Source organism: Vicia villosa, unplaced genomic scaffold (assembly GCF_029867415.1).
Source record: "Vicia villosa cultivar HV-30 ecotype Madison, WI unplaced genomic scaffold, Vvil1.0 ctg.000816F_1_1, whole genome shotgun sequence".
Lineage (NCBI taxonomy): Eukaryota > Viridiplantae > Streptophyta > Magnoliopsida > Fabales > Fabaceae > Vicia > Vicia villosa.
The window spans coordinates 19,262-32,894 of NW_026705359.1; the positions used below are offsets into that span (position 1 = coordinate 19,262).

General features: G+C 30.4%; 1 protein-coding gene across 1 annotated transcript; it reads left to right on the forward strand.

Annotated features, from left to right (window-relative positions):
- The first annotated feature begins 10,200 nt into the window (after window positions 1-10,200).
- On the forward strand, window positions 10,201-13,505 carry LOC131631357 (L-galactose dehydrogenase). Its single transcript, XM_058902148.1, has 5 exons — window positions 10,201-10,460; window positions 10,543-10,771; window positions 10,901-11,200; window positions 11,875-12,003; window positions 13,061-13,505. The coding sequence occupies exons 1-5, from the start codon at window positions 10,258-10,260 to the stop codon at window positions 13,190-13,192; spliced, it is 993 nt and encodes a 330-aa protein (XP_058758131.1). The 5' UTR covers window positions 10,201-10,257; the 3' UTR covers window positions 13,193-13,505.
- Window positions 13,506-13,633: the final 128 nt, after the last annotated feature.

Sequence of the window (13,633 nt, forward strand, 5' to 3'; positions counted from 1 at the left end):
GTTTTTTTATTAATATAAAATGGTAGTTTCTTTTATTAATATTATATTTCTACATAAAATAATTTAAGTAAAAAAAATAATGGTCAAAATAGTTTAAGTTAAGTTAACTAAATAAAAGAAAAAAAAATAAATGAATGTTGTCGCCACCCAGGGTGGCAACTTAGGCCCAATTTCAAGTGAATTCGCCACTAGGTCTGGCGACTTGGTCCAAAATATAGTGTTGTCGGCCATTGAGTCTGGATATAGAAATATTATGTAGAAATTTGACCAAGTTTAATTATTTTGTTTTTTTGTATTTTTCTACTCTTATGATCCTTTGATTTATAGAAAAGTTCATATTATTTAATGAAAAAAAATAATTCTTTAAACAATTTCGATAATGTTAATAACTTAGTGTTCTAATTAATAAAATAATCAACAATGTAAAATTATAAATTTTCAAAGTCGCACAACTACTAAGTCAAATCTATTAATGTGTTAAATCACAATGATAGAAAAATATAAATATTTTAAAATTTTTCGTACATCTATAAAACTCTTAAAATTTTAAGATATTATATTATGGATTCGATTGCAGACTATAATACTTACTCATATCTATAAATATAGAGTTAATAAAATAAAATAAAAATAAAAATTTGTTAAAAATATCATAAAAAAGTTTGGCTAAAATAAGTTAAAATATTTTAAATCTAATAACTTAATTTATTATCTATGTAATAATAATTCATATAAAAATATAATAATAAATTTATTTAATTTTTAAAATGTTATTAAAAAATAAATTAAGCAATACAACTTTAAAATAATATTATATATAGTATTTTAGTATTAAAAAATTGATAACAAATGAATTAATCATATAATAAATCTTTAATTATTTAATCATAGTTAAATTGTCATTATTTAAAATAAAATTTGGAAAAAATTAAAATTTAAAAGATATTTAGGTTGTAAGTTGTGGATAGGATATAAGATATTTATGTCAATAATGTATATACATATTATATAATATTAAGTAAAAAATTAATTAAGTTAATTGCTACAATAAATTTCAAAAAAATTCTGTGTGGTAGTGTTTTTGGATTCTATGTGGCAGTGTCCCAGCGAATTCTATGTGGTGGTGTTTTTTTTATGGACAAAACTTAGGTACAATTCTTTAGGTGTGGTTCTTACTATTTTCCAAAGAAAATATGACAAATATGATTAAGTGAGTGAAAATAGGAAAAATTTGCATACGTGTAAGTGAAAATTATACACTTGTCATATTTTTATTGAAAAATAGTAAGAACCACATCTAAAGAATTGTATCTAAGTTTTGTCATTTTTTTATTAAAATAAAAAATATAGAATGACAAGAATCGAACCCACATACGCCTAGTTCAAAAAAAGACGCTTAACCACTCGGCTATAATACATAACTTATATATAGTCAGAACCAATTTTATATATCAAATATTTTCATATTTATATTAAGCCCAATTATTAATTTTAAGACCCTTACATATTAGAGGCCCTGTGCGGTGGCACTCCTTGCACACCCACAGGGTCGGCCCTGGTCTGGAGACAATGTGTTTATTTTTACAATTTTTAGTCATTTGGGTAATATGTTTGAAATGTTGGTTATTTGTGAACTTTTTTTAAAAAACTTTTATTAAAAAAAAATCATAAATTGTCTCTGAAAACTCTGAATTGCCACATTATTTTTAGTAAAAATTGAAATTTGGCTGCAAAATGAAAAAATGTCAGAACCTTAAATTTCAACTTTTACTGCACGATTGTAGTAATTTTTTATGGTTGTAAATTATTTTAGGACAAATAATAGTTATGTTTATAAGAAAAATTTACTTTTTAAATATATTAAATAATTAATATATTTAAACAATATATTATTCAGATACATTATCTACAATATAAGAAAATCATATGCTCTGGAAAATACCATATTGTCATTCTGTTACCAAATTCAGCCACGTGGATGCCTTAACAATCTTCCTTTGCTTCTAATACCATATTGAAATCGTTTTTTGGATCTACAATTGGATATGATGCGCTGTTGGGTAGCTTATGGTTTTAAATTGTTTTCTTTTCTAATGCTTCAGATTTTTTCCAATTTGTTTTTAGGGTTTTTGTTACAATTTTTTAGATCTGACTGGTTGATAAAGAAGTAATTTTTGAGAAAATTGTGATTACTTTTACATAATGCTTTGGAATTTCATGATTTAATTTTAGGGTTTTTGTTACAAACTTTTGCATCTTCCTGGTTGATTAGAAACTATTTTTTTTTTTGAAAAATCTACTTAGTTTAAGATAATGCTTAGGAATGGGAAATTTAAATTTTAGGGTTTTTGTTACAAACTTTTAGATCTTACTGCTTGATAAAGAAGTAATTTTTTTGAAAAATCTGGTTACTTTAAGATTTTTCTGATAAAGAAATAGTTTTTCTGAAAAATCTGGATATTATAAGGCTTTGTACAAACCTATATTAATAGGTTTTTTCACTGTACAGTATGAATGGCCTATAATACAGGATAGTGATTGGGAAGAAGTTCAAACTGAAGGCATTGAAAATGAAAAAGAATTTCTTCATTTAGTGTCTACTCTAGGAAAACTCTCACATGAACATCTTGAAGTAATGTCCAAAGTATTTAACGAGGGTTGGTTGATTTACCATTATTGTTACACCAATCACTTTATTATGATTCTATCTTGTCTGAAAAACATTGGACATCTTGAAGCAATGTCCAAAGTATTTATTGTATTTTAGTGTTTTCTTATATTCATCGTTTTTCCCAGGGAAGGGAGTGTTAAGATGATTTTAAAAAATAAATTTTTTACTGAAAAACATTGGACATCTTTGATTTAGGAGATATCCTTTTATCCCTTAGGGTTGATAGTTAAACAATGTTTTTGTTTGCAAAGATGACTTATCAGTTGTTGCCTATTTGTACTGAGAACAAGAGTTATATTTACCTACTTAGTTTTACCTAAGGTAGCTAATCGTCTGCAACATCCTTAATTAGCCAGCCATATTTATGGATTCTGATGATGATAATCATCAAAATAATTTGATTAAACATGAAGAACTTATGGAATATCCAAAAGATTTGGATAAACTTAATAAATGGACAATTTCATCAGTACCTTCAAATCGAATTTATAAATTTTGCAAAATAGATATATTATCTCGTTTTGCTGTAAAAAGTTTAGAACAAACTATTCAAATTTCTGAAAGTACTCAGACACTCAAACTTTTAACGAAAAAGGATTTACTTCCTTTTAAAAATTATAATTATATCCATGTTGGTTTAATTCAAGTTGTCGTTAAACCTTTGACTTTGCTAGGATTAAATACTAGCATCCTGGGATATATCAGGGATGGTAGATGTAAAGATTTTAAACAATCTTTAGCTGCTTTAATTGAAACGAGTCTGTGTCATGGACCAGTTTATTTTGATGTCTCTCCCAATATAAGCTTATCCATGTCTGATAAAAATTTATTAGACGCTCTCCAATTAACTATTCATACTAATGGTTACAATTTCAAACTTGGTAGTAAAATTATGGCTATATGTTATAGGGTTTATTACAAAGTTCTTATAACTTTAAACCCTAAAGCTAAACAAATATTGTTTCTTGGAACTACTACTTTAGTTCAAACAAATATGCTAACCTCTAATGTTGCAACTAATAGGTTGCTTAAATGGGATGAAATTAATTTTCCAGAAATCTGGAACCTCCCTCAGGCCATTGAACCGGAACATATCCTTAATAAGGATGTTTTGATCAAATAATCCAATCTAGCGAGGGAGATCTAGAGATAAATTTTAGCTCTAAAAGAATTATTAGAATACCTAGATCTATGTCTAGAAGACATTCTGTGAATTCTATAAATGAATTTTACTCTGCTCCTAGTCAATTGGCTAAACCCTCGACTTCTCAATTAAGAGAAGAAATAGAAGTCGTTGAAAATATAAGACTTGAGAAAAAAAATTCCCCATAGTTACTATATAAGTAAACAAAAAGAAGAATTTGTTCTCATAAAACAAGACGAACTGTTAGTCCTACAAAAGCCTTGGGAAAGTATCCAAGGAGAAAAAATGGAATCTCCTTTTCCCCCAGAACAAACAGTAAGTTTGGGTTCTCATACTAAAGCTACACCTTATCTTACCCTTCAATTACAAAGGGTTGAACAAAATCAGATTACTCTTAAAGAGTTAAATTCCATAATTAGATCCAACAATTATATTAATGCCTACCTTGTTTGTCTAGGAGAACAATTTATTTCTCTAGAAAAATAACTTTTATCCAATAAATACCTTTTAAATAAACAAATAGCACGTCAAAAAATTATTATTGACCTTATTAATAAGCCTAATCCTCATGAACAAGCTTCTACATCTAATATATTAGATGTTCCTATAATTCAACCTCCTATTTCTATAGAATGATTTAAAATGGAAACCAATGGTGATGAGTTTGTCCGTATTCTTGAGAAAAAACTTAAGGATTTACATTTAACTGTTATGACTAGTCAAGACTCTTCCAATGAAGAAGACATTAATGATTTAGCAAATATATTTGCCGATTTAGACATTAGTAATCAAAATACTAGTGAGATAAACCCTGTTTATAGCTCTAAACCCTTAGAAAAATACTATTATAAGCGTCCCTTTCCTCAAGATTTACTTTTTGAGGAACCCGACCCTTCCAAAACTCATATTTTGGAAAAGCCATTTATGAATGGAATATTGATGGCTTAAATGACAAGAAAATCCTAGACACAATACATAGAATAATTATGTATTCAACTGTTTGTAAACAACATGGAAATTTCGACAGCGATATTGCCTCCTTCATATCAACGTGATTTATTGGTCAATTAAGAGGCTGGTGGGATCATTATCTCACTGAAAGTCAGAAAAAATATATTCTTCACCATAAGAAATTAATTAAGTCCGGAGCTCCTGAAATTGGAGCAAGTGGTATTGCCACCACAGGTGAAGAAGATGTGGTTTATACACTGTGTCTCTCTATCCTTCAACATTTTGTTGGAACCAATATCCCTATTGGAGAAAAAATTCAAACTCTACTTCATAATCTTAGATGTCCTTCTCTTACACATTTTAGATGGTATAAAGATGCCTTTTTGTCTAGAGTTTACCAATTAAAAACCCCTAATTCTATTCACTGGAAAGCCAAATTTATTGATGGTTTACCCCATTTCTTTTCTGAGAAGGTTATACATTCTTTAAGAAGTAAAAATGATGGGATAAATATTAATTACCCTGATCTTACTTATGGTCAAATTATTAGCATTTGTGTTAATGAAGGATTAACCTTATGTAATGATATTAAGCTTAGAAATCAGCTTAAAAAACAAAAACTTTCTGAAAAACACCAAACAGGTGAATTCTGCGACCATTTTGCCTTTGATCTTGGAAGATCTTCGGAGAATAAAAGGAAGAAAGGAAAAATATTTAGAAATAAACCTCATAAAAATAATAATGATATTTATAAAAATTCTTATAGAAAGAATAAGAAAAGGAGTCAATTTAATAAAAGTAGACCAAAAGATAAGCCTTTTAATTATAAAGGCAAAAGAAAAGCTAAAATGCTTGACGTATCTTGCCACAAATGTGGTAAAGCTGGTCATTATGCAAATCAATATTGGACCAAAAAAGCTCTCAATGAAAATGAGGATGAACAATTACGCTCTCAACTTGAGAGTTTGTTTAGTTAAGTCTGACTCAGAGACTAATTCTTCTAATGAAGATATTGACATGATCTATGGATCATCATATTATTCCTCTGATAATTCTGACAATAATAATTGTCAATGTAATCAAATTGTTTACTGGAAGTCTATTGTTGACATGAATGGTCTTAATGTTCTTACGACAGAACAAGATGAAGCCATAAAGGCTATTGAGTCTATCTCTGATAATAAGCTTAAAAGAAAAATGCTTGAATTCTTAATTCAAGAAAATTCTAAAAAATAATCTCCTATTATTATTGAATCCCCTTACCAATTAAGTGATGTTTTATCCAGATTTCAATAATCCAATATTCGTGAAACTCCAGTTTCCCTTACTGATTTACATAGAGAAATTAATCTTTTGAAATCTGAAATTACTCAGATAAAGAAAGATAATAAAAAATTATCTCAGAGAGTCTCCTTACTTGAGACAGGTAACGTCAAAGTTGAAGAAATATCTTCTACTAGCAGTCATTCTACTAATGATAGGTTTCTTACTCTTATTCATAGAGTAATTTCTCAAAAATGGTTTGTTAAAATAACTTTAGTTATTAATAGAACATTTATTTTAGAAAATGAAGTTGCCCTTATTGATAGCGGCGCTGACCTTAATTGTCTACAGGAAGGAATTGTTCCTACCAAGTATTATACCAAAACCACTCAAACCCTTGCTCAGGCTAGTGGTGATAAATTAACGGTTAATTATAAATTACCTAATACATATGTTTGTAATCAAGATATTTGTTTACCTGCTCATTTCATCTTAGTTAAAAACATGACTCATAGAGTTATTCTTGGAACTCCTTTTTTAAATAGCATCATGTCTTTAATTAATGTTGACACTAAAGGCATCACTACCATGATTAATGGTAAAACTATTACTTTTGAATTTATTACTGATCCTCCTATTAAAATGCTTAATGAAGTTAAAAGTATTCTCTTAAATAAAGAAAAACAATTGAGTTTTCTTAAAGAGGAAGTTAGTTTATTAAATATTAATGAACAACTTAATAAAAATGAGATAAAAGAACAAATCAAATTGATTAAGCAACAGTTTAGAAAAGAAGTGTGCAATGATTTACCAATTGTTTTTTGGGATAGAAAGAAACATGTTATTTCTTTACCTTATCTTGGTGACTTTAATGAAATTCAGATTCCCACCAAATCTAGGTCATCTCAAATGACCCATGAGTATTTGGAGCTACGCAAAAAAGAGGTAGAATCTCTTTTAGAGAAAAAATTAATAAGAAAATCTAAATCTCCTTGGAGTTGCACAACTTTTTATGTCAATAATGCTGCTGAAAAGGAACGTCAGGTCCCTAGACTTGTTATTGATTACAAGCCTCTTAATAAGGTGTTAAGATGGATTAGGTATCATATTCCTAATAAAAAAGACTTTTTAGATAGATTAAACAATATTTTAATCTTCTCTAAGTTTGATATGAAATCTGGTTATTGGCAAATTCAGATTAATGAATCTGATAAGTATAAAACAGCCTTTACTGTACCTTTTGAACATTATGAATGGAATGTCCTTCCGTTTGGCCTTAAGAATGCCCCTTCTGAATTTCAAAATATTATGAATGATATTTTTAATCCTTATACAAAATTTATAATTGTTTATATTGATGATGTTTTAGTTTTTTCTAAAACTATAGATCAACATATTAAACATTTGAGAATATTTAAAGGATTAATTAAACATAATGGATTAGTTATATCTGCTCCTAAAATGAAACTTTTTCAAACAAAAGTTAGATTTTTAGGTCATGAAATTGACCAAGGAACAATAATTCCTATACAAAGAAGTATTGAATTTGCTTCAAAATTCCTCAATATTATTACAGATAAAGATACTGCCATATTACATGCTAGGCTTAGAAAAAATCTTGGCCCGTGGACTAATGAACATTCTCAGGAAGTCCAAAGAATTAAAAATAAGGTTAAATGTTTTCCTTGTTTATCTCTTGCTAATCCTAAGTATTTCAAAATTGTTGAAACTGATGCTTCAGACTTAGGCTATGGAGGAATCCTTAAACAGGTTATACCTGATACATCAAAATAAATTTTAGTTAGATTTACTTCTGAAAAATGGAATCCTACTCAATCTAAATATTCTACTATCAAGAAAGAAATGGTTTCAATTATAAAATTTATTTCAAAATTTCAAGATGATCTTCTTAATAAGAAATTCTTATTAAAAATTGATTGCAGCTTAGCTAAATCAATTATTGAAAAAGATGTTAAAAATCTTGTTGCTAAGCAAATTTTTGCTAGCTAGCAATCTCAATTATCTATGTTTGAATTTTTTATTCAACACATTAAAGGGGAAAATAATTCACTTACTGACTACCTAACTCGTGAATTTTTGCAGGGAAAAAATGATGACCCCGTATAGGGGAAGAGACCGCGGTTATGGCCGTGGTGGAAAAGGAAGTAACAATATGTTACCCAAACCCGAATCAAACATTCCTCTAATAGGGGATTGGACTACAGTTTACAAAGAGAGAAAAATGCAACAATTAACTGCATCTTCATCAAAAAAAGAAGTTATTGCTTCCTCCTCTAATAAAAATACATCCTACAAGGAACTTGCGGTTAATAACTCATCTCAAGAACAACTGGATTATTTTGAAAATCCAGTAACTGAAAAATCATGTATGTTGATGAAGAAGATATTAAGATAAATCCAAATGATGGATGGTCTATCAAAACGAGATACCTCGAATCACGAGGATATCCAGGTCTTCATGGAAAATCTAGGCCTCATCTAGAAATTCTTTTGACTGTTACCGAATCGGTAACAATTACTCACCGCTACCAAAACAATAATCCTGAAAGTTTTATAAACTTCAGTAAATGCCATATTAATAAAATATTGTTACCAAGAGAATGTGGTCTCAACCCAAATGGTGAAAAAACAATAAGAATTGCTGAAAGAAAGTATATCTACTTTAATTATTGGGACTATGTCCAAGCTTTTACTCAAGCTTTTTATTATCAAAATTCTAAGAATCAGCATTCTTGGTTTTTCTCTATTAATCCAGAAATGATTAATAGACCCGTACCAAATTGGTTTTAGACTAAGTTTGGTCCGTCTTTGGAAATTTTACCCAAAGAATCACTTGATTTATACAATCCTTGGTATGATAATAGTCCACTTATCATAAATATTTTATCTGATAATTTAATCATAGGACAATGTCCATTGTTGTTCTTTGCCAAATTTCATATCCGTTGGATATGGAGATGGTCTATCACCATATCTCAAGATAAATTCAACATTCTCATTTTATAAAGAAATTTCTTCTATAAATGGTGGAACAAGATGGGTTCTGAAGAAATCCAGAATAAAATTATTCTGATTCAAGCAACTATAGCTGAAGATCAAAATAATAAAGTTAAAGAGCAAAGCTCCCAACAAATGTCTATGGGAAATTTGAAGAACTTCTTCCAGAGAAAATATCCAAATGAAATGGAAGAAGAAATTAAGGTTAGAACTTTGGATTATATGAAGAATCAATTCTTCTCCATTTTTCCAACTAAAACATCAAAAGATGAAAATTCACCTATGAAGACTAGCTCTTCTATGGGATCAATGGATTTCATCAACTTTGATTGTTTAACAGGAGAAGCCCAAGCAGAGGACCCTACTACTAAAGATTTTTGGGATGCAATGATTCAATCTATGACTCAGAAAGCAAAAGACAAAGCCAAGAGATAATAAAGAATCTCAAGACAAAGAGAAAAGACAAGAGAGAATCTTATCTTGTCTACCATTTCAAAACAATAAATAATTTGAAAAGATAGGAATCCTATCTTAAGAGAAAAAACGATGCCAAAGACAAAAGCAAAGATAAGAAAGAATCTTATCTTGGAAGAAGGTCCATGCAAGAATCTTATCTTGGAAGAAGGCCCATGCAAGCATCTTTCTGTAAGAAAGTTTGTTTTATTATGAATTATTATTGTGACGATGTGGCCCAATGGGTACCCGACATTAATAATTCATCTTTGTTTTTTGTAACCGGCTATCATAGGCAGCTCTTACCGGCTTAAATAGTAAGTCTTTGTATCCATATATAAAGGAAATTTCTTTTCTTTTGTAAGCACGCAATTTGAATAAGATAACAAAGCTTTTATATATGTTCTGTCTTTTAAAAAAATTATAAAAAAATAATTATTGATGGTCTATTTTAATATTATAATTATTTATATATTAAATATTTTTAAATATGAATATTTGTATAAACGGGAAAAGTGTTTTGTTAAAACAAATATTTTTATAAATTGAAAAAAAGTCTATAAATATTTTTATAAGCGATAATTTATATATCTTAAAAAATTGGGCAGACGCACGGGTATTCTCCTAGTTTGTTGAACGGGTATTCTCCTAGTTTGTTGAATGTATTTAAAGGTGAATTAAAAAAAAATTGTCATTAAGAAAATAGGGGTACCCGGTAGAACCTCTGGGGTCAAGTTAAATTCTATTACTATATGATATGATGAACACTTATCCCACAGACCCAAAAAAAGAGCACAAAATGGAGTTAAGGGAGCTTGGGAGAACAGGACTGAAACTAAGCTCAGTAGGCTTCGGAGCCTCCCCTCTCGGCAACGTCTTCGGTTCCGTTTCCGAACAACAAGCCAACGCCTCCGTTCGTCTCGCCTTCCAATCCGGCATCAACTTCTTCGACACTTCTCCGTAAGCTAAATTCTCTTTCCTTTTCTTTTTTTTTCTCTTTTCATTTTCTTCTTCCATTTTAACTCACTTTCAATATTTGAAGATACTATGGATCAACACTGTCGGAAAAAGTGCTCGGTAAAGCTTTAAAAGCCCTAAATGTTCCGAGAAGTGAATACATTGTAGCGACCAAGTGTGGACGCTACGAAGATGGGTTTGATTTTAGTGCAGAGAGAGTGACCAGAAGTATAGAAGAGAGCTTGGAAAGATTGCAGCTTGATTATGTCGATATTCTTCAATGCCACGACATCGAATTTGGATCGTTAGATCAGGTCTGCTGTTTTACCGTCCGGATAGAACATTACGACTAAAGTTGATCCATGCATGTTGTTGTTGTCGTTGTAGATAATCGAATTTGGTAACTGTTTCAAGGAGTGTTAACTGTTTGATTTTTTGTGCAGATTGTTAATGAGACAATTCCTGCACTACAGAAACTGAAGGAAGCGGGGAAGACTCGTTTCATTGGGATTACGGGACTTCCGTTGGGGGTATTTACTTATGTTCTCGATAGGGTTCCGCCTGGAACATTGGATGTTATACTTTCCTATTGCCATCATTCTATTAATGATTCGACCTTGGAGGATATAGTGCCTTATCTCAAGTCCAAAGGTGTAGGTATCATCAGTGCTTCCCCATTGGCGATGGGTCTTCTCACTGAGGCTGGCCCTCCCGAATGGCATCCTGCTTCACCGGAACTTAAGGTCTTATCTTATTCTTTACCAATAACAAAAAAAAAAAAACTATTTTTAATACACTTTCCGTTACCTTGAGACATAATTTTAGTTTACATTAAGTAGCAAACATTAAATAAAAACCTTAATTTACTTGTTATGATCACACTCAGTGTTCCCTAAATAAACCAGTCTTGAGTTTGATTGTGAAAAACCAATCATGCTGGTGTGTGTGTGCGCATGCGCGTGTGTGTTTGAGGGACAGAGTGGGCGAATAAGAAATTTACGCCAATATCATCTTTTGCAAACAAAAAGATTGTAATTTGTTACTAAATTTCTTGGGCACTGGTTTTTTCTTGTACAAAAGGATAATGCTACTTGGTGTATAAGATCTGAGAGTAGTTTAATAGAAGACAGAAAACCATGAAAGAAAATATAAAAATATAATTTGAAACTGCTCACATTGTAAAAAAAGAAGACTCAAATTAATTAGCCAGCCTACTGATTTTTCCTCTATACCATCGAACGAATGTTCACGGCCTTCAATATTTAAGGCAGACTCGCAAATTGCTTACTAGTACTAATGAAGTTCCTGGACATTTTGAACGTCTCTCACGAATTCCTGTTTTCTGTTTATGGTCTGGCATATCACTTATTTCTTCAAAAACTAAACTGGTTCTTTATATTTTATTTGGAATTTGCAGTCTGCTTGTAAAGCTGCTGCTACCTATTGCAAAGAAAAAGGAAAAAACATTTCAAAGTTAGCACTGCAGTACAGCTTGCTAAATAAAGAAATCACATCAGTGCTTGTTGGCATGAGATCTGTTGAACAGGTTCTATTTTATCTTAATAAACTGCCATATTCTGATTCGTGTTCATAAATTGTTATATTTAACTGCATACATCTATGTTATGGAAGTCTGTTATTTGGTGGATAATGCATTAAGCCTTGCTCCAAAGCTTGTGTCATTGTATAGCTTGATCTATCAGATAAAGATTGTTACAAAAAAATGTTGTGAATAAAGATTGTCACTAATTACGAGTTAAAAAAATGTATGCTAGTGCAATATTTATTGATCTGGTAATGTAGCTTAATGGCAGCATTTTATTTAAATGATTAAATTAATTACCGACTAGATTTCTAGGCTTTAATTGATTGTAATGTTGTGAAGTATATCGGTAAGAAGCACCCTTTTTATTGAATTATATATCTGTGTTATCATGTTATATCACATTATCTTTTGTGTATCAGTGGACTTTGTAGAAAGTATTGTAAGAGTTGATGTTGCAGAGCTGTGTTGATTGAGTTGTTATAAATATTTTGTATTATTCCTACTCCAGAAAACCTGACAAACGTTTACAGAAGTTGATTATGAACCTATAGCTTGTTCCAGTTTTTTCTTTCACAGTTTCACCTTTCTTGAGAAAAATATTCTTTTCTTGATGAAAGTCTGTTTTTGATGTCTTATCTTTCAGTTTCTTTTGTTTCTCCATTAGGTTTAATATGGTGAACAAAGGTTTTCAGAACTCTTAACGTTAAGAGCTTTACTTAGTGCAATAATAGTTGGGTAAAGATAAAGGTCCCCATCCCTTTATATATTCTTTGTATGGCATGGACCTTTATCTTTATCTTTATTAAAAGTTCCACACCAAATAATTTCTGGGGTTGCTGGGTCCTGAATAGAACATTATGGAGAAAGTTGATACATGTAGCCAACTCCACTTAGTAAGATAAGGCTTAGATGTTTTTGTTGTCTTAGTGGAGTGCAGGGCACACTAGGCCTGTGCAAGAATGTTTATACAAGAGTTTCTCATATCTTAAGAATAATTTGTGTAATGTAGACCAGTCACTTGATAAGGCTAATCTGTTCTAAATTTGATAAAATATAGGTGGAGGAAAATGTTGCTGCCGCAAGAGAAGTAGCCGCTTCTGGAATTGATGAAGAGGCTCTGTCAGAAGTTGGAGCCATTCTAAAGCCTGTCAAAAATCAGACATGGCCTAGTGGAATCCAGGAGAGTTGACCCCCTTCTGCCTGACACTGCCTATCAAGACGTCACACAGATGTCTCATTCCGATTTCTAATGTTCTTTATTTCTGTTCAATAAGAGAAGTTACGTCCACTATCCAAATTATTTTGGCTTGTCGTTTATAGAGTGCACACGATGTTTTTGTGCCTATCTCCTCCAGCTACTTGGGAATAAAAGTAGTCATTGGTTGGTTTCATCTGTCTGTATAATTTAGAAGTGCTACTGCTGTTGTAACTTGGCAAAAAAAAAAATCTAGTTTCCCCATTCAAACCGCTATTTTCATTTTAAGAAAAAGTTGATTATATCATGATAATTGTGTTATTTAAACAAATGGGATTTGAGATATGTATGTAACTCATATTTTATAAGTAATCTACTAAACCAATGAGTCTATTTGTATCTCATTTTAATGTTTCAAACATCATTTCTCATTTC